This window comes from Syngnathoides biaculeatus, chromosome 15 (assembly GCF_019802595.1).
Source record: "Syngnathoides biaculeatus isolate LvHL_M chromosome 15, ASM1980259v1, whole genome shotgun sequence".
Taxonomy (NCBI): domain Eukaryota; kingdom Metazoa; phylum Chordata; class Actinopteri; order Syngnathiformes; family Syngnathidae; genus Syngnathoides; species Syngnathoides biaculeatus.
In genome coordinates this window covers 12,855,818-12,881,222 of record NC_084654.1, presented here as the reverse complement: position 1 = coordinate 12,881,222, position 25,405 = coordinate 12,855,818, and the positions used below count along the sequence as shown (strand labels likewise).

Here is a 25,405-nt window from a genome sequence, read left to right as displayed (position 1 = left end):
TTATTATTTTTTTTTTTACCGTGGGTAGGATTTTGAGTAGCATAAAAACAATGAGAACGTAAAATACTTTCGGGAGGCATTGCATATAAAATGTATGAGCACTGTACGTTTATTGTTCAAGTATCAAGCTTATAAAACGTATAATTCTGTTCTGATAAAAACTACCGTACTTTTAACCCAACGACGAAATGCTGCCACCTCGTGTCAAAATTAGGACACACAATTCATTGTATTTCCTTATCCTGAGGCACCGTATCGCTTGTGATCAATCCATCCATAGAAAAACTCACTTTCTCCATCTTCAGGAAAATGCATATATTTAGGGATTATTGTAGTGATATCTGTCATTCCCGAGGTCATTGGAAGTAAAAAAAAAAAAAAAAGTATACGTTGGGTTTATTTATACTGATCATTCAGTTTTCAAAATGCTTTTGCATTCCAAATGGGGTTAAAACTATAAAAATACTTCCATATTAGGGGATTATGTTGACTAACAGGCAATTTAAACTTCTCTTGATATGGTGACTTTTTTCCCCCCCTACATTAATCATCAATCATCAGGCACGGTGACTCAGATGGTAAAGCGATGCCTTCAGTTCTGAGGTCCCGGGATCAATCAACCTGCCTATGTGAAACTTGCATGTTCTCCCCGTGCCCGCATGGGTTTCCTCCCACATTCCAAAAACAGGCAACATTAATTGGACACTTTAAATTGACCCCATGTGTGATTGTGAATGCAGATGTGCCCTGCAATTGGCCGGCAACCGGTTCAGGGTATACCCCGCGTCCTGTCCGTTGACAGCTGGGATAAGCTCCAGCACTCCCCGCGACCCTCGTGAGGATAAGCAGTGAAGAAAATGGATGGATAGTCATTTCTTTTTAGGTCATTGTTGTTAGTCAAAAATAAAAACTGTGAATGGGAGATATTTTCTAACACTGGAAAAACAAATTAGTCAGACCTTCACTTCAGACTCCGTATAATTTATTTCCGCGAGCCTGAGGCAGTTTCTCGTGTGATTGAAAAAGTATGCCCTGTTTAAAAAAAAAAAAAAAAGCTGCACCATTAAATTAGATGTACTCCATAACAGAAGAGAAATGTCAGTGTTCCAAATTTGACAACACATAATTTCAGTTGTGTTGGATCAGCATATAAATGAAATACCCTGTCTGTTAACTTACTTACTTCAGTGTTGTTGTTGTTTTTTTTTTTTTTTAAACACAAACTTCTTTTCTGGTCAAATTTAATGTCTTGAATTCCTGCAGCCATTTCAGTGGCTGGTGTGGGCTTGTGTACACGGTCATGAAATTGGCTTCATCTGCTGGGTATATCTTAATTAAAAGTGTCCACACCCCTAGTGAGCCCCCCTAGGATCCCCCTCTCCCCCACTTTGATAACCACAGATTTACATTAAGTGTCTCCACAAATTTCCATTTGGTCATTTAAATTGTTTTGATTAGGTTTAATGTTTAATATGTTGGGGAACCACAGATCACTGTGACAACAGTCCTATTTTCCAAAGTTATGAGAAAATTTAAAAAGTGCAGATGATCAGTCGACACGCTTAAACCGGAAAAGTTAATTTATTTAAGTTTACATTGCATTTAAAACCATATTAACATCATTAAAAAAAAATTACACAGCTCCCATCAAATGTAGTGTCATTTTACAAAATAAGACCAAGCTCTGAAACAATAGAAGGCTCGGCATTTAAATTACTGCATGATTCCCTAATATACATGAAATTGATATAGCTCCATAGGCCGTTTTTATTCTTTATAAAAGAAAAAAGCAAGACCCTTCCGTAGTGAGGTTGCATTTTAAGGGCAATAAGACCGGGCCAACAGCAGAGCGTGTTCCTGATTATGAAATGCCTGAGAAGCTGCTTTGAGTCACAGCAGAATGACACAATGCCCAATCTCATGTACCTAATGAATTATAACATGATGACCAGTGCTAAAGATTCTTTGTCACTGCAATTAAAGCACAGCACATCGAATGCAAATGAGACAAGTTCGGGCAGCTTCAGTGTGACGTACCTCACGCGAGTATCAGTCAATATGTAAAATGTTTAGCAAATCAACAAGAGGTGAAATATTTAGGCCACATCTAATTTTTGATCAAATTAATCTAATGGCTTTTGATCATTCATTGTTCGAGATTAACTTTAAATTGTCCACATTCTTGGAGTTTCAGCCTTCTACCTGAACATATGATTATATTGCTGAAACATAAAATATTAATAATTAGATTTGTCCTACAAATAAAGTAGACTCATCTTTGTGTTTAATCATAATAAAAGATTTGGAAACATCTGCTTTTACTTCAAAACGGTTGCTTATTTTCTGATGTTACAGACCAAACCAGAAACTGAATCATGATCACCTCATTTTTTGCACTGTAATCAAGAAATGACGCAAATAATAATAATTGACAGATTAATCAATGATTAAAATCATTGCCATTGGTGCCCTAAAAGCAACACGAATAAACTGATAAAACGGCTTGAACCATTTGGAAGAAGAAACATTTGGTCATTGTAAAATATCAGAATATTGCACTAGATTGAGAAGACGGAAGAAAGCAATGCACAAACTGCAGTTTGCAAGACAACACCAGCGAAGAAGGCTTTCGGTTCAAATTAAAAATGTGATCCTGTGTGGAGGAGTCAACTCTCCACCAGAGGGCCTTGCAGACCAGACACTGCTAACTACGAGTCCCTTTAATTCATTCCGCAGAGCAGAGAAGCACCCAGTGTGTGCAAAGGGCACAGCCCGTAAAAGAAGAAGGCAAACTGCTGTGATGGAGTCTTGACCCATTTGACCAAGTGATCCAAAATAAACATTCAGTGCCATCAAAAGTGTGACAAAATCCAATACAAAAGCTATCATGATTTGAACTATTGTGTCAATGCGACTGAAAGCATGGAGAGGATTTTTGACCGGTTCCAGCGTGAAAAGCAACAGCAGACATTGAGGTGTGGTTATGACCAGAATGATCCTTATTTACATACTTATCATAACTTACATTCTTTGACTAATCCGAGTCCCGTGGGAGCTCTGGCACGAATGTAGGAAGCTCGCTGTAGAATAGGAAGGGAATTCAGTTTTACATGAAAAGAAATAAAATTCAGAGGGTGGCCTGTTTTCATGTTGCGCACCGAATTTCAGTTCAAAGTCTGCAAACGCCTCATCTTCTGTTGTCTTTTACAACTCCACAGTCACGTGTCAATACTGTGTGGAGACCATCTTGGCTCAGAGATCCAAGCCATTGCTTGCCATTCCAGCACCATATCGTAAGAGCAGGTGAGACCTTCCCTTGCTTTCTTCCCCATCCTCTCACTCTCCTTGCAGATTTGACAACCATGGAGGAATCTTTGCATCGTCCTTGCTGTTGCAGTGGGGGCCTGTGCTTCAAATGTTGGCCTTGTCACTGTAGAAAGGCGTGACATGAAACATATAGCAGTGTGTGCACACCCTGACGGGCTTCATTTGGCCGTATCGAGGCAATGGAGCAGAGTGGGAGGAGCAGCGAGAGCAGAAGATCTGAGAGGGAACGCAACGTGCATTACAGGTTTGTGTGATCAACACACTTAAGGGAGCAATGGTTCGTACCTTTCCACAGCTCCTACAATGGTGCTTCCTGCGGATGACAGTAAAAGGAGCCTTGCAGGCGATGCAGGAGTTACACAATTCATCTGGAACCCAGTCAGGCAGATCTACGAGGGGGGGTGACAACAAAAACAGTTAAGAACCACCGGTGAATCTGAGGAAAAAACAAACAAACTCAAACCTAAATAAATAAAAAGGAAAAGCAAATCAAATGTAATCTAGCCTCAACTGGAATGTCAACCTCCACAAATGTTTGTTTTTCCTCTTACAGCTTTTTAAAATTTTCCACTGAGGATGTGGTTCTCAGCTCAAAAAGAAGTGCGTTCCACAATTTGGGAGAAACATACTGCGAGGCTCGGCAGGATCAGCTTTAGTTTTTAATCTGGTCTGAGGGGCCGTAAGTAAAAGGCAGTCAGTAGACCACAGTGGCCTCACAGGATAATGAAATGACATCACGTCCACCAACTATGGAGGAGCCTGATCTTTGAGGGCTGTGTAAGTGATTATTAAAAAGATGTACTGAATCCTGAGATGAACAGGGAGCCAACGTAGGAATGACCGGGAGGGCGTCTGGCTGCTGAACCTATGGGATCGAGACAGAGCAATAGCGGCAGTATTCGGAACCAATTAGAGCACAGGTGTCAAACGAAAGGCCCAGGGGCCAGATCTGGCCGGCCATATGGTTTTTATGTGGCCCACAAAGGGAAATTGTGTGTCAACTTCCAGGATTTTTGGTAAAATTTCAAATTGCCATGTCATAAATGACAACTTTGAGATCTTTTTCTTTCGGCTTGTCCCGTCAGGGGTCGCCACCGCGTGTTATCTTTTTCCATCTAAGCCTATGTCGTGCATCCTCCTCTCTAACAGCCACTGTCCTCATGTCCTCTGTCACAACATCCATCAACCTTTTCTTTGGTCTTCCTCTCACTCTTTTTCCTGGCAGCTCCATCCTCAGCACCCTACTACCAATACAGTCACTCTCTCTCCCTGAACATGTCCAAACCATCAAAGTCTGCTGTCTCTAACCTTGTCTCCAAAACATCCAACTTTGGCTGTTTTCTAATGAGCTCATTTCTAATCCTATCCAACATGCTCACTCCGAGCGAGAACCTCAACATCTTCATTTCTGCCACCTCCAGTTCTGCTTCCTGTTGTCTCTTCAGAGCCACCGTCTCTAGTCCGTACATCATGGCCGGCCTCACCACTGTTTTATAAACTTTGCCTTTCATCCTAGCGGATACTCTTCTGTCACATAGAATACCAGACACCTTCCGCCAACTGTTCCACCCCGCTTGGACCTGTTTCTTTACTTCCTTACCACACTGACCATTGCTCTGTATTGTTGACCCCAAATGACAACTTTGAGATATTGCAAGCATTTTTGTTACCTAACATTAACAATAGTCAAAAAACCTATTCACCTTGATTTCTGATTCCAAATCAGTGTAAAGATAATGAGGCAACTAAAAATTTGCATTGTTTCACAATCATAAAGGCCCTCAGAGGGGAACCGCAACTACAATGTGGCCCGCGGCAAAAATGAGTTTCAGACCCCTGAATTAGAGGTTGGTCGAAAAAGTCAAGACAGGTGAAGAAAGAATTGCCCTTGTGAAGAAATGAGGAGATAAACAAAAGATCATTTCTAGTTCTGGACGAAAATAGCCCCAAGTTTAGGAATATTTTGGAGGGAAAAGCAGGAAGAGTTGGAATCGTGGACAAAAGTAACAGACGGTCGGCAACTCATGCGAATGACTACATATGAATGAATGAATCATTCAGTGGCGTTCGGTCGGCTCGCGGAGTGTCTGGTTAAGAGTTACAGCGACAATGAGGGGCTGCAATACAGCTGCATCTGAAGAGGAAGAGCTGACATTTCAACTACATTCTGTGTGTTTGTGGTTACGCTGACCTTCAAACTGGCCTTCACGGGCCTTGGCTGCTATTTCTGATGAGGAAATGGTCTCCTGACAGAGAGCACAGTCCTCGAGTACTGCACTTCGTAGAACAGGACCTGCAAAAACAACTAAAACTGAGCTGTGGATAATGACATGTACCCCCCCCCCCCCCCCCAGTTCAATCCACAAGCCCTACCTTTCTTTTGGTTCTCGTTGTCTCCCTGCTCGGTCTTGGTTGCCATAACCTCAAACAGTGTCTTGAGGATGCTGCGAAGGTCACTGGCGTAGTTTGTCTGCAGCTGGTCAGCAACACCTACATCCCATAGTAGCACAAAACATGATGAGAAGAGCAGGGAAAGTAAGGTACACGGACACCGACAACCGGGCAAAATTGGAGCATTTCCTCTTGTTTGCAATCAAAGTCAGCAAAGACCCGATTTTTAGACGTCTTTGAAAGATGATCCTGAGCAGTTAATAAGAATGTTGACACCTCTGATCTTTAAATGTTATACCTGTTCAGTACGTGATGGCAAATCCTTGTGTGTGATCAACACCGAGTTGGCCAGGCCATAGACAATAATGGGAAAAATGACAGCCAAATGTGAAGCTCGCACTGTTGTGCTGAGTACTTGGCTAACGCAGGGGGAAAGTCCTGCCTGTCCTATTCTTTAACATTTGTTGCATTAATTGTACCATTTTTTCTTATAAATTTTTAAATAGATTTTTTAATTTCATTTTTATTTTCATATTGTAATCATTTATCTAAATAATGAACTGGTGATAGAAATATTGTCACCTGTAAAATAAACCCTGAGCAAAATATTTTCCCATATACATTTAAGAAATATATATTTTATTCAATAATTGATAAATTATTTACAATTGAATAAAATTGTAAAGATTTTGTATTTTACCTCCAAAATTGAACTTTTTAAATGAAAATATAATAAAATTTACACATTTCTAAAAATATTCATCTTATTAAAAATGGGTGAGTGATTTCTTTTAAAGACAAAGACAATGATAAGGTATTACACAAACAATACATCTGATGTGTTATTACTTGTGAAATTACAATATAATTAACTATAGTTAAAATGAGAATGAAATTAAATTTCTTATTTAATTTTTATTAACGAAATTAACAATTGTACGTATACATTTTTTTTTAATTGTGATCTACAAATGACCTGGCCTATCCGTCAGTTTTAAAAATCAAATATAGCTCTTGAACACAAAAATCTGCCCACTTCTGGTGTAACGCTAAGATTATTTGCCACAATAAAAAAAGACGAAGATAGATTGCAACCACACTGTATTTAACAGATTTGATATTTGTCAGCCTAGCTGCTTTTATTTCTAATTTGTATTTTACAGTAGTTTGGATGTCATCTGGCACCCAGCTGCCCTTCACAGGTTAGTCTAGGAACTATGATAGACATAAGTCTCGGGGAGGAGACCTGATTATCAGTATTATTGGTGTGCTTTTTTTAGTCATCAAGGAAGTAATGCATAATAAAAGCCAGAGGCATGCTTGGTGGGTTTTTTTTTTTTTTAAAAAAAAGTCCTTAAGATATTAAAAATCTTTTGTGCGTGTACCCCGCTTAAGCAAACAGGTGCAATGTGCATCATCGTCATTACCTGATATACAAACAAAGAGCCGGTGGATGAGGTCATTGCTGCTGTGGAAGCGTGAGCGAATCTTATTTCGGGCAGCCATCTTGGCATCTTGCAGAGCTATCCGGATCTCCTCATGGTCCAGGTCCTCTGATGTCCCTGAGCTGGGAGTGAGGCTACTGATGGGGCTGCAGGAAGCGATGAAGACTGAGCAGGAGAGGCCATTTATATCCCTCAACTGTCCCTACATTATTCACAGCTACCATCCATATTTCATTGAGTGAAGTTGTTGAGATTTAAGACAGCAAAGAAAACTAAACACTATAAGCGCAGAACAAAAGAAAACGTCATCTGCTGATTTGACTCACAATTAAATACTACTGTACAACCATGGTGATGCCGCTCATAGTTACCTGGGAGTGTAAACACTGCTGGATAGACTACATGTGGTGACCGACACACTCTCACAGTCACTACCTGACACAGAGCTGAGGGGGGAGTTGTGAAGACTAAAAACAGTACAAAAAGGAGAAGCAATATTGAAATTATTAGGAAAGAAAAGCACAAAGAACTGTGAAATTGAAAAAAAAAAACTGACAAAAACTAAACGATCAAAAGAATACCAAATAAATAATAAGTCAAAATCAAACGCTCAACAAGGTATAGATACTTATGACGTGAAAACTATCATCAGAGGTCCACTGTCATGAAATGCATGATTTTTAATGTTACTAATAACAAAAGGCAGCCGGAATGGATCCATCCGTTTTTTTCCCCACCACAAACATGATTTTGACAAATATGGCTTTTTGTAAGTCCCGCCATGAAAATCCTCTCGAGGGATTTGTTTTTCAGAAGCAAGAAGTGACGTTAACAGCAGCAGCACACTCAGGCTGGCTGGCTGTTTGTAGTACTTTTACCTGCTGGAAGGTAGCTCGTTTGTTTCTATGAGTTTTACCTCCGGGAAGGTAGCTCGTTGGTCCTTCAATATTAGCCAAAATTCTGGCTTGTTGCTGGATAGTGCTCAAACACTCGGGAAGATTTACCCTTCATACTTTTAAAAAAGACCCGGTTCGTTGTGAAAAATGGATTGCACAAGTGCAAAGGATGAGAGTGTCGTGGGTTCCAAATGACAGTTATGTGTATATACAGATACAAAAAAAAAAAAAAAAAAAAAAACAATAGTTGGGGGGGGGACGCAACAAAAGATCTGCGTACGTAAGTCAGGGGTGCTAAATGTGTGCGTCGGACAGCTTCTGTGCAGCAGCCGCGGAAGGACGGCCTCTGCACAGCCTTGTGGATCGCCGCCGGCCTCACCCACAAGGCCGAGCCCGGCGTTAGCCCCGACGCGGAGGTGGTTTGGCCGGGGTCTTCCCCCACCGGGTGGGCAACCCACTTCACGTGTCGGCTTGCCGGTCGGTGACGGATTCCGTGTCGGCTTGCTCGCTACGGCTTGCCTACCAGCGACGGCTTGCTCGCTGGGGTCGGCTTCTGCGTTGGCCCCGACGCAAAGGTGGTTGGCCTCGTGTGGGAGGAGAAAGGAGCTCCCCCACCCGGTATGGATCCTCCTCAGTACGCTACATACTGTCGGGGAGTCTGTTGTTTGTTAGAAGTGATCCGCGTATCATCAAAATATGGCTTGAAATGATAGCGTAATATTGCCCAGATCATTTCCCTCGATTGTGAGATGTTCTCTTCTTCGAAAAGAGCTTCCGTGTTCCATAGAAAATTGCCACTTCTGTGTTTTGAACGGCGAATGTCCCGGTGTAACATCTGCTGATGACGTTGCAGGCAATATGGCGACCGCTCGGGTGTTGAATGAGACTTCCGCAACTTTGCGCGTGGATGACACGCTCTCCGCTCATATTAATTTTTTGGGATAGACATTGAAGTGAATAATGTTATATGTATTTTCATTACAATATCTATTTTAGAACGTTTATAGGCATGACAGTGGAGCTTTTAAAGACAACTTACCTAGAGCCCCTTCTGCTCTCTTCTTTGGTGTCCCTCTTGGATTCCTTAATTCCTTCATTGTCTTTATCTACCCCCTTGTCCGTCAGTGGAGCTCCGGTTGAATGTTCCCTCCTTTCAGTCCTCTTTTGGTTGTTGCATGTAGAGGGTTCGTCCCCTATATTGTTGCCACAGTCCTGAGTGTGATGCCCCACCTGTGGATCGTCCATCAGGCACTTCTCACATAGTTCAGTACTCCCTTCCTCTTCCAGGGGCTCATTCAAGCGCCGGGAAGAAGTGTGAGACAGCTGGCAAAGTTCTCTTCTGTTGCGGCCTCGCGGGGGTAGCCGGCAAGCAGAAGACTGGAAGACAGAGCCGGGGGCCGAAGTCTTGTGATGTTTATCTGTTCTTAGAGTGAAACCTAACCCAAGGCCTGCGGTCTCAGAGGTGATGGCCTCGTCGAGGGCGTCTTCACAGCTCCCACAGCAGACACAAGAGTTAAGCAAGCAGTGCGTAGCCACCAGGCTGCAGGGTTCAATCTCTGAGGAAGAGGGCCGAGGAAGCAACATCTTATCCACCGCCAAATCCGTCAAGCTAGGGGAGCGAGGGTTGAATATGACTGTGGCTGAAAGCTTCATGCCGCCCATACGATGGGCAATGACTTCTGCGGTTTCGTTCACAGTGCCCTCTAAGCCCATTTCCCAGCCATTGGTGTAAGGCAACGGTTCAGAGCTGGGAACAGATGTGCATGATGGAGGGCGCATTGCATTTAGACACTGGATGTTCTTACTGCGTGGTTGTAGACAAAGCTGCTCCGATGGTCCTTCAGGTAGCCAACCGTTGTGAACCGCATCCGACTGTAGACCTACGCTACGCTGCAGAGAATCAGAAGACTTTGGGGTTTTTGAAGGTGAGGCAACACAACTTTGGACTTCTCTTGAGATGGTGGAAACGCCATCTCCTGCTGGGTCAAGATCTTCCATGAAGAAGACCCTGTCTTCCTCCTCTAAATAGATACCCGTCCTTCCTCTACCCCTCAGTGCCCTGAGAGGGGAGGCCTCAGTGCTGGAAGCCCCACTGGCACCTCCTACCTCCACTCTGTTGAGACGATGTGCTGGGGACTGACCTTCGCTTGGAGGTGACAGGAGAGTTGACATCTCATCTCCTACGCGGTACACCATCATGTTGAGCTGCTCCAGTTCTTCCTCATCATACTGCATGGAACAAGCAAGTTCAGCCTCTTCTGCCTCCTCACACTGCAAGTCCTCTGTCTGCTCCCCTTTCTCGGATTCCACCTCCTCCCAGCCTTTTTCCACCTCTGCCAACTCCTCCTTATGGTTGGGGCAGACAAACAGAGACAGATGCTTTTGCTCCTCATCACCACCCGGCTTGGAGGTGACATTAGATGGGCTACAGGAGGATTTATTCTCTTGGATAGGTGCTGGTATGCGGACTGTGACCTCCTCCTGGCCTGTGGGTAACTCGCCATCCTGAGAGATACAGAGGTTCCTCTCTAGCATCAGTAGCTCTTCCTCTGATAGAGTCTGTAGTAGGTCTCTGGAAAGCCATCGAAATGTAGCTGTAAAACCACAACCTTTTTGGTGGGAAAGAAGCAGATGATGTCCTTATTAACCGTACCTGATTTTCTTCAGTAAAGTACGAAAAGGGCGGAAGAGCTCAGACATATCCTCTGCTTTTCGGTCAAGGTCTAGAGGTCCTTCTGAGTACACGACCAATCCACTAAAAATAGATTTTAAATCCTATATGAGGAGCGGAAGGAGGAACGAGGCCGGAATTTTTGTAAAGACAGGCAACACTTACCATACAATGGCTAGTCTGGGAATTGTAAACATCAAAGCAGGCTCATAGTCATCAATCATGTCTTGTGTGAGGTAGCCTAGGTTTAGTGCCCTGGGACAGAAGAGAAAGCGAGCACAAGTGTGGTAAGTATTTTGCTCTCAAGCGAAGCACAAATCACTGCCTAAGTACAGTTCAGTTGTATTTAACTTTTTTTTTTTTATTTGCCTTTTGTGTTGAATACATTTTAATAGAATTATTATTTGAGTAGATTGATATTTTTGCTTTAAGAGCAAAATAAACTGTGGTTAATGTTACAGTGGCAAAATATACTTTTCGTTTGTGTGTTGTTTTTTTTTTTTTTTTTTTTTTTAAATGAACCATTGCGCCCACTACACTACTGTATTTTAATTTTAACATGATGGTACTCCTTGGAGATCAAAGTATTTTATTAGGTGGTATATGGTATAAAAAGTTTTTAAAACTATTTGGTATAGAAAGTACAGATATATGAAGGACAATTTAAGACTGTTTGTGGGTAAAAAGTCACCTTTCTACTGTCTCACAGAAGAGCACAATCACCTCCTGCTGTACATAGTATTCTTTGGGAGACTTGACAGGCACTATGGCTGAGACATAGCTGCAATGCAAATGAGGGAAGCGATGACATTTGCAGTTGTGTCAAAGGTTTGTTGGTGGGAAATGTGAATTACTATTTGTGCTACGACTGCCAAGAAGTCCTAATTTACCTGAGTTCGAACTCAGCAAAAAGGTTGTCGAAATGTCGCAGTGCGTCCTTCATGCGGTCTGTGTAGAAATTGAGGTCTCGCAGGGCCTGGTCTCGGGTGATGTTGCGTACCTCCTCCAGGCTGCGAGTCAGGTCCTTTGCCAGCGGCCTCATCGCTATACTCTCAATCTCCCTGTTCATGATGATGGAACCTGCAGCTAGACACTGCACAAGAGTGGGAAAAAAAAAACTTTAATAATCTCTTGTGACACGATTCAATGTGGTAAACTTGTCCTCAGCAAATCAAGAGGATTTTAAAGTCTTCATGAAGGCTTGTTTTCCTCCAGACTTGTGCTGAGGAAATATTGTACCTCTGCTCCAAACCACAGCTGGCCTGCTAAGTTGTCATGGCGAATCTCCTCAGGGAACTTGACACAGAAGTCTCTGTTGGCTCGGTCACAGGGAATACATTCATCCATGATCTGATTGATGATGTTCAACACATTGTCCTGCAGAGCCACATGGGGACAAAAGCATTTTGGACAAAACATGAGTGGAAATGACACCTTTTTCAAGAGAGACATTCCAGCTTTTGGAAATCATTGATTAGGATGTGAATGAAAGCACTTTGACGAGCGTATTACACCACTGGGGTCGGTGGATTTCAATAAAAACACTAAAATGAGGCCCATAATTCAAGCTGTGAAAATACTGTGTCACACACCGCGAGAGCTAATCAAGAGCTTATGTGCCGCTGGCATGTACAAGAGCCATAACAATGACTTACAATGAGCTTTTCACTCAACTGTGGCAGCACTGTGCACTGTAATCTTGTCAGGCGCAGCACTGCGTCTTTCTCCGCACGCCCAGAGGAGAAAGATTAAAAAGCTTTGAAACACAAAGGTTGACCACTGATTCCTTTACAGGTGCAAACAGAGTGTGTCTGTAAGCTTCTGGGAGCAGGGGACACTGGTGATGACCAATCTCAAGTACCGAATGTTAATCTTCTTTCAACAAAAGATTGTTTGCCATTCATCTTTCATCTGCTACTTTTGTCTCTGATTGTCTTTCACTCTTACCCCCCACCTACTGTATCTCTCATGCATGCCAATTTAAGTTATGTTCCTCCAAACAACAAACATTGTAGGACCACTCAGGTTGACATAAATAAGCAGTATGCAAAAAGCTCCCAGAGAGAAACGTGAAAAGTAACTAATCGCTGCATTGGCCGGTTCAAGTGTAAATTGTTGGCCCGAATAGGGTCGTCTGCTATTATTGGTGCCTCAGTGTGTTGGGTATCACTGCCCATGTCATTCTTTAAAGGTTTTCAGGATGAAAGTCCACAGGAAAAAGTGTAAATTTTTAAATATAAATACTATGCAAAATAAAAGTGCTGCAGCAGAACCAAAATCAGCATACTGCCAAAGGACGAAGGTAAAATAACAGTTGGAGGTCAAGAGGTGACCTTATTAAGCATTGCTCGGTGTGCAGTGGCGCTGGGAGGGCTGCTGCCGCACAACAGGCCACATGACAACCTCCCAACACCACCTGCAGCTGTCTCAGCATGATGCAGCATGGTATCCATCACTCCTGCACACGCTTGCCCTCCAAGCGCCTCTCAGCCCTGACTGCACAAAGACTACTCAACCCATTATCGCTATCATCATGCTAATAATGCACACTGACTCCTACACAATGAAGATTAAGACACCCACCCAGTACAAATTTTAAATAAGATTAAACTTTCAACATGCACATACACTTCTGTTCTGAGGTACAGTGTTAAGATCTCGCTTACAGCTTTCCCGGGTGGAGTTTGCATGTTCTTTCAAGAGTACTCTGGCTTCTTCCCATGCTCCATAATCATATATGTTAGGTTAAGTGGTGATTCAAAATTGTCCATAGGTGTGAATGGTTGTCTACAGGTGTCCTGGGAATGACTGGGAACCAGTCCAGTGTGTGCCATGCCTCTGTCCTAAGGTCAGTTGCGACAGACTCCAGCTCACCTGCGATCCTAATGGGAGCAAGCACAACTGAAAATGGATAGATGTTTTTTTTGATCAACTAAACACTCACTTTAGTGATATGAAAAGTGTGTGTCTTGTTCCATGCTTGTATTGAAGGGGCCAATGTAAATGCCCCCCTCCAACGAACTCCCCGTTGGACATTTATTAAATAAACACATTACCAAAAGCACCTTTACAAATCAAAATAAGTTTGTTCCCTTGCTTCCAAAGACCCTTGCACACTTACGAAACCCTGCACTTATTGCACGTTATCAGCTCAACATGCTCCATGTGGAAACTTGACCTAGATAAGGTAACAATGAGATAACCACACCAATTTTTAAACTGGCGCTGATAAGCGTTGAGACTATTTTCAGCTTGTGGGCTGAAACTAATACCCAAACAGATGGTTTTTCTCATCCAAATATTTGCATTGTTGCATCAGTGTAAAGTCAATTTGATTTGTCTCAATCCAAAAATTTTAAGGCTAAAATTAATGTTGCAGAAAGGTTCGAATACTAGAAAGTCATAGTTATAGACTGATATCTCAGATTTTCATGCATTCCAACAAGCGAGCTGATGAAAGCAGAATTAACTTACGTTTCGTATATAAAAAATGAAAAAAAATCTTTAAAAAGTTCCACCTACAGATGACAATGCTGTCAAAACAATACCAGTTCAGGCAGACCTACAGAAGCAAATGAGCAGTCAAAACTACACATTTGATTTTTTTGGTGGAAAAACCATCCATTGTAAACAACCTTATGAAGTGTAGTTGGTCTACAAAGGGAAGTTAGTGAACTACATATACACATGGCGATCTGATAATATATAGATTTATACAGATAAAATGTGTACTCTTGAAAAATAGAACTGTAACCTGTATTAAAAAAAGGAGCATAAATTCAACATCCCAGTGTGATATTGCGATTACCGTATTTTGAGCACTATAAGCATTATAAGGCGCACCTTCAATGAATGGCCTATTTTAATTTTTTTTCATATATAAGGCGCATAGAATAGACACTACAGTAGAGGTTGGGGTTACGTTATGCATCCATTAGATGGAGGTGCACTAAAGCCTCAATATTGATCCCTACATAAGGCGCGCCGGATTATAAGGCGCACCGTCGGCTTTTGAGAAAATGAAAGGCTTTTAGGTGTGCCTTATAGTGCGGAAAATATGGTAATAGTGAAAGACGGAATGACATCCCGGTACTGCTTCTCCTTACTCCTCTCAATTTACCTGGCAGGACCGGAACTGGTTGACCAGCAGCGTACATCTTTGAGGGTCCTTCCTGCCATCAAGGTTGTCCAGCTCTGCGGCCACCTGGTTCAGCTCATCGTCAGCATAGTAGAATTGGGCCAGAAGCTGAGGGTCCGTCCTCTGCACAGAATCACAACAAACCACTCTGACGAAAGCTATATAAGCGACAGAATGGCTTGACATTTTATTTTTCCCATTGCAGTCTTTCCACCAAATTAAAACTATGATTTTGTATCCAGTGCATATCAGTTCTTGTAAAGTACAGGTACTGAAGCAGTGTTGATAAACCCCAACTCCACTTCTGAGTCCTCAAGAATAACTCATAGCTGCCGAAAACGTTAAACAACACTTGTCTGCCTCCACCTTTAAGAGGTTTGCTACATAAATAACCAGTGTAAAATAAAGACACATACACATGTATCTGTTTATTCTAGAACTGGGCTACATGCAAATTTACAAATGATGAATTGACTCGAGGTTAATTCTATGCTGTGCATACATAAGATAAACACGATGTATAGAAATAGAAGGAAATTAAATAAAAACACTTAAATAGGGCACACAAATCACCACACTGTCTTGTAGATTATGTCCAAACTGCAGACAACATTAGTTAGGGTGTTTTGCAATGGAAATGACATATTTAGTATTCATTGTCACTAGTTGAGTTAACAAAGGCTTTAATACGATAAAAGCTCCCAGAAGAGGAGGCGTAATTAGTGAGCCTAACCCTGGTAGAGCATTTGTGTCATTATCACCCACCGCACACTGGAGGTGTTGGGACCAACAGCACAGTTGAGCAAAACGTGCATTGCTTGAAAAACATCCCAAAAAGGTATGGCAAAAAATAAATAAATAAAGAATAATAATCACTCACCCATACTTGTACTAGAAAAGATCATAAACAGATGTTCTTAAACTCAGAGTACAAAAGACAGTCTATGCACATACAGAAAAAAAGTAAAGAAGGGGTAAGATAGATCGAAAGGTTAATGGATTTGAAAATGGCGACCACATGCCGACACACACACACACACACACACACACACACACACACACACACCACACACACACACACACACACACACACACACACACACACAGAGAGCAAGAAACCAAATGATTATACAGAAGCTCAGGCACTTAAAGGGCAACATGACTGGGCAGACTAGGAGAGACTCTTGTCTTTTTTGTCTGTGGTGGCATGAAAGTGTTTTTTATTGATATCAAATGGAACATTAGTATTACTGTAATGGAGAAATCTCTCACAGGTGCTTTTCCCCTCAAGTTTGCAGCGCACTTCCTGTTGTGTGATCCGCTCCCTTGTGCCCCTCTCCCTGAATATGATACACAACGCTGTTCCCTCACTCACGCTCATTAATAATGAAACAAACAGCACGGAGAGTATACAGAAAGCCGCAGTAGGAATTCTTGTCGCATCATTAAAGAAAAGAAATAGATGCCGCTTTATAAAAGTTATTCAAAAGACCTCCTTGTGGGAAGATATACATTTTAAAAAGGGCAGATTGGGGTTGGTTACATATACCGTTGACGACACTTGCCAACAACGGGAGGGTCTATGACACAAAAGTCACAGTGATGACAGAGGAAGGAGGAGAAGGAGAAACAAAGATTTTTTTTCTGAAGCATATAGGCCACTGTGCAGGGAGAAAGAAAAGAGGTGTTTGAAAGAGATGTCATCTTAAAGCTGCATTCCTCATACAAGAGGGGAATTTCCTGCAGCACTGCATCATGGGAGAAACTGTCAAAGGCAGGCTGTTCAAGATCCACTGGAACTTAATTCAATTTTTTCCAGCTTCATCTATAGAATCGCATGAAATGGTGATTGCTCAAATGTTAGAGACCAGGCTTAAAGAGGGCAACCACGTTTGTCACTTCCAACAGAGGGTGACACTAATGCTTCAATCAAGCTGCAGAACATTTGGACAAAGTTGGATACATTTATGAAGTGTACTAAATTGATGAAGGTTGTAAAATAGCATTTTTTAAAATACGGAGCTTCAAATTTTTTTACTCTCCACAAAGAAAGCTCATCTTGTAAAGAAAAACACAAAAACAGCCACATGCCAGGAACAATTAACAAAGTTAAATAATATGAATTGTTCTTTGTTCATTATATTATATTCTTCGTTGTTTTTTTTGTGGGCTGCACTGAAATGATTTTACTATATGCAAGTAGCTGACCCAGCTATTGGTCTTGCCTATACACTTGGGCTGTAGCCGAAATACAAACTGATTCAGATATCCAGGGAATATGCTTTATTTAGGCTCGATTCACACAATTCCATGATGCTAACATGAAATAAGAAAATGTAGGAAATTGATTATCCATATATATCTTGCACCACCACGTCACAGAGGTGAAATCAAGAGCAATACTGCTGGTTTTAGCCAAGTATTGCACTCTATTTTCACCTTGCACAAATTAACCTACTACTGCTTGGAGGAAGAAGAGAAACCAGTGTGATCATCAGTCAAATCCCCTAACATACAAAGCAGGCACATGTCATACTGTATTGTTCGTCCAGATCTTTACTTATTCTGGATCACTGTTTTTGGATAAATGGTTTGACATAGAAATTTCAATGGATGGATACCACTTCTGACTTCCAACCCTACCTTTTCAGGTGGGCTGGCTTGGCTCCTAGCCCTAGAGGGTGCTTAAGTCTATGGCACCTTGTTTTCTCGGTTGATGTCCCATCGTAGTACTCACCAGGCCTTAAGCCATTTAGCTTCAGAGATCACATAACATTGGGCATTCTCAGAGGAGTATGGAAAAATGTGAAACTGTATTGTTATGGCGCAATAGCAAAGAATCAGAAAGGAGTGATCATCCGGGCATGTCTCCAGAACTTACGTCATCCCCACCAATGACAGCTCTACCTTGAATCAAGTATGGACATGATTCAGCACACTCTCATCCCTTGTGGTGTGACATACCCCTGTGATACTCCCACTGTTGGCCACTGTTGACTCCCCAGAAAATGATGCAATCCACAGTGGTGCAGAGCTGATTTCAGACCAACACAATTCAAAAGGACTGTACTTCATGCTCTTTTGTATGCAGTAAATTAGTAAAGGGTAGTGGCTGTTCAAGAGGCTGGCAGTGCACAGCATCAGCATTTTTGTATTTTCTGAATCCTCCAAATTCTCGAGATTCTACAATTAATTTCTAATCAAAGCGTGTGCAAGTGATGAGTGCCATCAGACACTTGGATATCATTGATGCTACTGGCGTGCGCACACTCAACCTCCTTAAGGGCTTGAAAAGAGACCTTACTTCTCCCCTCCGTATTCTATTCAAACCTTCATTTGCTGCCTTTTGGCTTTCATCCAAGGATCCCATGCAAATGTTTAAGTGGGACATTAGTTCATCAACTCAGTTACAATTCAGGACTCAGTACTGAGCAAGAGGTATGGTTTGGTTTTAGTCACAAACTAAATACTTTTTAATCAATGTAGTAGTGTGCTAACTGTGTTTAGTCACGTTGATTGATTGCCTCACAGCTGCTGTATGATTTACAACTCCTTTCTCTAACTATAGAATGCTGAAAAATATCTATGACTGTTCAAAACCATTCTTATCAGCTGGATGAAGATTTGGTTGCACATCAGTCGACTAGATTTACTTCACCAGTGACTGAGCGTGATCCACCAAACTCTAAATGATGCCTTCATCCAGGGGTGTCAAACATGTTATTGTCAAGTGCCACATTGTAGTTAAAAAGGACGTTATGACTGTGAAACCATACAAATCTTTAAATTGGCTCATCATTTTTACACACAAAATTTATAGACTAGATTTGAAATAAGAAATCAAGTGTAATGGGGTTTTTCAACAAATGCATATGATACTTAACACTATCATTTATGAAATACAACAATTTGAAATTTTGGTATTTTCACATGACTCAAAGAAGTTGAGAGATTATTTGTCTTTGCGGGCCACATAAAATCATGTGGAATGCCAAATCTGGCCACCGGGCCTTGTGTTTGACATCTGTGGCTTAGGGCACCCGTTGCGCCAATCAAATGTGAACACTAATGTCATTTGACTCCAGTTCACCAATCAGACGACACAAGGCAGTCAAATGGCCGCATAGATAGCATTCACAAACCAATAAAAATGACTCAACTCCATCCATTTTCCAAGATGGTATCCTCACAATGGTCGCGGGAGTACTCATTTTAGGAAAAGGAAAAGCGCTGCAGGTGTTTAGAGACCAAAAAACAACTATTTTGTCATGCAGCTCTTAAACTGTAACTGCTCAAACTTGGGTCTCGTAAGTACATGCTTCTCCCCCCGTCACCCAGAGCTTTGCTAGTTGAACGGTTGCATAATTTTGTCACCTTTTCTTGCTCTTCACATCACGATTGCTGTGTTGGGAGCAATGGTGTCTGTTTGTTAGTATGGCGCCAACATCAAACAGCCAAATCTATCTATTAGCCTGTCACTTAAGACTCTTTTACTGTGTTGTGTGTGTGTGTGTGTGTCCTGTTCGGCTAAGTGTCTGTAGAGAAGTGTACTATGAATAGTGTACTGATCTGTGTTAACATGTCGATTCTGCACTAACTTGCTAACTTAACGCTAATACAGTACCCAAGTTATTGGTTCATGTTGATGTAACTGTAATTTATGTGGTGTACATCAAGTAAAGGGTACATTTAAGCAAATGCTTTTTTTATGTGTGTGTAGCGAATAAGTAAAATTCCGGGCACTTGGCAGCTGGCGTTCTGAGAATTGCCACAAGAATACTAAACACCAGACATTGATGCACAGGCAAAAATTGCTCCCATTAAAAGTAAATCTAAGTGTTAACACTTTTTCTTGTTGTTTACTTTTCATATCCTCCCGAGCCAAAAAGTTTTCCCACCCGTGGTCTAGCAGGACAGTACACACAGGAGGATTGGGTGAAAGGCATGTTGGAGGTTCCTTGATTGTTGAGTGGCAGCGTTGGCCAGCATCTGCATGAAACCTCTTATGCAACAAATAATCTGGTTATACAATCCGGAACTGCTTTTGGCTGATTTGCATCTACAATGGAGGAGTTGCATTGCAATGAAACTAATTGAATACATCTGAGATCCAAGTTTTACACAAATGTCAGAAAAGTACCAACCTAAAACAAACAAGAACATGTCTGGTTTTAAGATACAGTATCAAATTCTGTTAACAGATCAGTTGTTCAAAGCATTTTTCTTCCATCAGTGAGAGAGAGAAAAAAAAATAAATCTGAAAATCTAGCAAAACTCTCGTGTTGGCAGGGATGTTAACACATTGATCTAAACGTGAGTCTGTTCTGGAGTTAGAAACAACGTACCAAACTAAATTTTCGCCAAGGAATAGCAACTCAGCGGCAGTGCTGCGAGTAACTAAGTAAATGTACACTTCCAAATGTACCACTAATCTGGTTGACAATGACAGCAACTTTACCTTAGCAGGATTCTACATATGATTACAATTCAGCGAAATGCAACTTTATGCTCTCATGACGTCTTTGTGTGAGAACGACCCACAGCCACTCTGCCATCTGAGAGGATGTGCATGGCCCACTTTGAGGCTAAATCTGTCCACATTCCTTTCATTGTTATAAACAGTGGCAGAGTGAAGACACTGACCAGGCTGCTGCAAATGACACCAGGCAAGAGCAGTAAGACAAGAGCTTGCAGTGGCCCATATCTTTTTGATTCTAACTGGCCAGAAAAAAGCCCAGCTCAGATGTTTCTGAGGTAACAGTAGACCGTAACTCTATGAATGTGTACTTGCAAATATTTTGTGAGCCGAGTGTGTTTGTCTGTTTGTTCATAGGCATAGAGGAGTCAGCCTGTAAATTTTGTTTTTCAAATTATATGAGCCTGACATGGCATTTGAAAAGGTTTTCATTGACGCGGTTAGAAGCAACCTCTGTCTGGCAAAAAGCAGCAATATAAATCTGATGAGACGCTGGACACCACTCTGGTGAGGTTGTTCTGGACAGGTCTGGAGATACCATGTCTCCCGGCTGGTCTGGCAGAGGCCAGTTTAAGATGCTACCCCTGTGACTTAACCTTGGATGGATGAATTTCAGTTGTGGCGTTTCAGAATTATTCACATACTGTGTACGGCCATATCAAGTAATTGCATTTTGAATGTTGAACGCTCTGTTAATTCAGTGTCATTTATCTTAAAACCTGAAGATGAAAATGGCCTAATCTGTCAGCTCTATGGAGGAGCATTATTCTGATGAATATTTGATTGATCAAAACAAGTTCACAACAATTACAGATTCCCCTTTCCATTTAAAGTATTAAAAAGAAAAACAACACAGCAATCAAACTGTTAATTTTACCCAAACTTGAGCAACGGCAAGTCAAATGCAATCCCTTAATGAAAATGTTGTTCCAAAGAAATTGAATGAAAAAGGCTAAAGCTTCTTATTGTTCGTGACATTGAAGAGCAAGAAAAAAAACTGCAAACGACAGGTTAGGGATCTAAAATGACTGTTGCCTTCCTGGCAGTAAGTAAGCAACATCTGTGTTCTATCTGTGGACAAGTCTTCCATTTAATCAGGCTTTTTTTTTTTTTTTCACGTGAATGTAAATGTGTGTTGATTTGACAATTAAAGTTGTCCAATCTTTAAAGCTCACACCCTCCACAGCCGGTAGCCTTCAATCATTGTTTATCATCATCTCCAGTCGCTCAGCAGGCTCTGACTCTCCAGAACCTGTGATGAATTTCAAAAAGCTTTCAAACCGCCTCTGCAAAAGGTTCAGCACCTTAAATCCAGGCAAGTGACACCAAATCAATTACTGCACAGCTGGTGGCTAAGCAGAATGAAACGTCCTCAAGATCCACAGAAAGCAGGCTAAATATGAAGTCACTGATCAGCAATTTGCTGCTCCCTTCACCAACGGCTGTGTGCCAACGGACGCTCATCTGCAGTGGGCGGACGCTTATTGCTTCACCCGGACTCGCTTCTTCCATTTGGAGGTCACGGCATCAGTCACAAACTACACAAGATGTAGTGACTGTATGTGAAGTACAAAGATTGCAACAGGTATGTTACTGCTCCGATTAAAACAAAAAAAATACATGCAGGGTATGATGGATGACTGGTTTGTACATTTGCCTCACAGTTCTGAGAACCCGTTCAAATCCGTCAACACCCGTGAGTTTGTATGTTCTCTCCATGCCTGCATGGGTTTTCTATGGGTACCCCAGTTTTCCTCCCACATCCCTAAAAAATGTGTGGTCAGTTAATTGAAGACTTTTAAATTGAGTGTGAGAGCCAATGGTTGTTTGTTTCTATGTACCCTGTAATTGGCTGTTGACCAGTTCAGGGTGTACCCTACCTCTTGCCCACAATTAGCTGGGATAGGCTCCAGCACGCCCACGACCCTAGTGAGGTCAAGCGGTATGGAAAATAGATGGATAACACGCAACATCATTGTCATGACAACCGTGCCTTCATGCTTCTGCAATCAAAACAGTTAGTGTGTGAATGAGGTTTAAAGAAAGAACTTCTGGTGTTTTAATCATAATCATGTTTCAATTATTGGCACCTCTTTTCAGAATCCTTTTACCCTGCTGCATGTTAAGTAGGCCCGACAATGATGGCTGCTAAAAAGTAAAAAAATAAAATGAGCTGGCCTGACCACTCATCTCATGTGTAGATTTCATAGATGCGAGCCACTATTCATTGTTACCCTGAAGTAGTTTACCAGATTTTAAGATTAGCAATCATGCATTATCCTGCTAAAGTTCTTACACTCAGAACATCCAAATGACACATTCCAATAACCACACAGTTCTCTGAATGGAAGTGCGGTTTCCAGCCGCAATCATAGGATGATGCATAAAGGGGGGAGACCTATGATATGGGGCAAAACTGTGATCCCAACACACCGATTAGAGATGAATTTGTCTCCTGGCCATCTGTCTGTGGGATTACATGAACCCAGCCGGAGTTTTAGCCTTTTCACACTTTCTCTTAACATCATTCAATGGGAAGTAGTCAAGTATGTCATTATTGAATGAGCGGTGTGGCAACAGTTCCCTTTTCTGCTTATAAATCATAGCTAGCTCAAGTCAGTGACTGCGCCTAATCTACAGTAGAACAACCAGTTCAACCAAAGTTTAATGCTGATGAAGGCACCAACATTTCGCTAAAATAATTGGTTTCACCAAGAGTCTTGACTTTTTTTTGTTTTTTTAAGTGGGGTGGGGGAGCATAGGCTTAACTGAGTTAACAGGGCGTTTGATGAAAACTTGAATACATTTTAATTGCTTGTATATAAATGCTGTAGTTGGGTAAGTATTTTGTCATCTGTTAGCCATTGAAACAAGACAGCTAAGTTGAAGTTGTTTATGTGGATTTCGTTGATGTAGGGTATTTGTGTTTAGTCATGTGTTCGCGACATGTGTCACATGCATGACATCAGTGGTTCTCTATTTAACATAAACTACCACCTTCAAAAGCTCTCCACATACACCACAACAAACATTAAAATACAGTATTGCTCATAAGCCTAATTATTTATCCCAAAAAACTGTTATTGAAAGCCACTGAAAGATTATGCAGTTTGAAAGCTTGAAAGCTAATATTGTTCTTAAAAACGGACACACACACACACACACACACTGTGTTTGCCTCTATGTGTGTGAATATTAGAGGGAGAGAGAACAAGAGAGAACTTTTTTATGAAAGGTTCATATGCCAATTTAATGTGCAGACAAAAAATATATTCTAATCCATGCTGGGAATTTGAGTGAAGAGTGCATGGCCTACCTATTGCTTTGCTTTTTCTTTAAAGATTTTTCTTTTTAATCAGGTAATATAAGTTCAGCAGATCCAACTGTTTGGTTAAATAGTTTGATGCAAAAATTAATCCGCCCTCCAAAAAAAAGGTACATTAAAATAATGTACAGCACAAGTGTTGTCCAAGACTTTTAATAGGGCAATTCCTCCCAACTGTGGTCACTATAAATAGAATAAGTACAGAATTACTGTCAAGCAGTAGCCCATGTAGATCATTCTTTATCGACCTCTGGTGAAGAAACACTTTTTTACTTTTAGAAAAGCAATCTAAAGTGATGATGCAGCACATGTAAAAATTATATTGATACACCTACTACATACTGTACATACCAATACAGTCAGAGTTGCATTAGGTAGTTCACATTTCCTGCACCTAAAAAGTTTTTATATGAAAAAGAAAGTCCTCATTTATTAAAGTAACTGCAACTTTAATATTTAACTAGGTACCCATGACCTCCTCTACTTGCATCTGAAGAATGACAGCAAATCTTATAACCTCTGATTCCAAAAGAAATGACTTGGCCTGACAGAAGCGGATTAAACAGAGCATTTGACTTCTCATAAGAACAAAGTTTAGGCAACAATGCGGAATTAAAATCCAACAGTCCTTACACAGTACTCACTGGACCAATGAGGAAGTATTCATCGACTATGTTTCAGTAGTCACTCATTAACACCGAAAGGCAATATTAAACCAACAAATGAAAACATACGTGAAAAACATACATGACGATGTGCTTGTGACCAACGGTGGTGGCGAACAAAAGTCAATCTTAATTTTGTCAAAATGAATGACCCGTCGCCTGAATGCAACACTTGGCATAAGATTACATTGTGCAAAAGCAGCAAAGAGTCTGACGCGTTCCGTTCTGCTCCGAACCCCAGTTTACGCCATGTGGAACTTGGAAGTGAAACAATAAAATACATCTAGAGTATGTCATTCACTGGTGTCATGTGAAGTAAATTTTTGTGCCAAAGGTCTGAGTTCCACAGTGCACCCTTCAAAATAAAAGGCTGCAAGATTAACACAGGAAGTCAATTTCAAACTTGCAGATAGAAACCATTTGAGGTGATAAAAGAATGCCGAATAACTACTTTAACAAAACTACATGTGAATATTAAGTCAATTGTGTTGGTTACACACACAGTCTCTAGAGTTCACAAGTTTCATAATACCAGTTATATAGAACCTCGAGTCAAATGTATATTTTAGTCTATGGATGGCTGCTAAGAAAATGGACGTTCATAATTTTGATACCCTTAGTTTGAACCACCCAAACTTTTTGTTTGACCGAGCCCCCTAAAAGAATCTTAAATCAATAATCATTTGGAACCTGCATCAAAATAGGGAACCAGAATCCCTTAAACTCAAATGAATCCTAGCCCTACTTACAAGATTCCTTTAAGAAATCAATGTCCCATCAATGGTGAGGTTTCTTTAGAACTGTCTCACGGGCGACCTTTGCAGTCCTTGGGGGTGGGCACAATGGTAGTGACCCCTGCTCCATACAGTTGCAAGAAAAAGTATGTGAACCAAATAAATTATATGCATATTTGAATAAATTGATCATGAAATGTGAGCTGATCATCGAAGTCACAACAATAGACAAAAGTCTGCGGAAACTAATACCACACCATCGCATGTTTTTGTGTTTTATTGGACAAGCCTTGTAACAATTTTACTGCAGGATGGAAAAATGTGAATGACTAGGCCA

General features: G+C 41.2%; 1 protein-coding gene across 4 annotated transcripts in view; it reads right to left on the bottom strand.

The window, feature by feature from the left end:
- Window positions 1-1,567: 1,567 nt before the first annotated feature.
- zfyve28 (zinc finger, FYVE domain containing 28) overlaps window positions 1,568-25,405 on the bottom strand; it is a 35,470-nt gene continuing 11,632 nt past the window's right edge. For 2 of the 4 annotated variants that reach the window (XM_061842983.1, XM_061842982.1), the window contains 13 exons: window positions 14,851-14,991; window positions 11,970-12,107; window positions 11,621-11,823; window positions 11,422-11,511; window positions 10,896-10,985; window positions 10,713-10,814; window positions 9,099-10,631; window positions 7,535-7,630; window positions 7,146-7,309; window positions 5,701-5,817; window positions 5,519-5,620; window positions 3,613-3,716; window positions 1,568-3,543 (listed from right to left, as the gene is read on the bottom strand). In XM_061842983.1, coding sequence (XP_061698967.1) covers window positions 3,412-3,543; window positions 3,613-3,716; window positions 5,519-5,620; window positions 5,701-5,817; window positions 7,146-7,309; window positions 7,535-7,630; window positions 9,099-10,631; window positions 10,713-10,814; window positions 10,896-10,985; window positions 11,422-11,511; window positions 11,621-11,823; window positions 11,970-12,077 — 2,841 coding nt within the window. In that variant the 5' untranslated portion in view covers window positions 12,078-12,107; window positions 14,851-14,991 and the 3' untranslated portion in view covers window positions 1,568-3,411. Of the gene's footprint in view, window positions 3,544-3,612; window positions 3,717-5,518; window positions 5,621-5,700; window positions 5,818-7,145; window positions 7,310-7,534; window positions 7,631-9,098; window positions 10,632-10,712; window positions 10,815-10,895; window positions 10,986-11,421; window positions 11,512-11,620; window positions 11,824-11,969; window positions 12,108-14,850; window positions 14,992-25,405 lie in introns of those variants that run through there. The other 2 variants (XR_009798340.1, XR_009798341.1) reach the window with 2 other exon arrangements.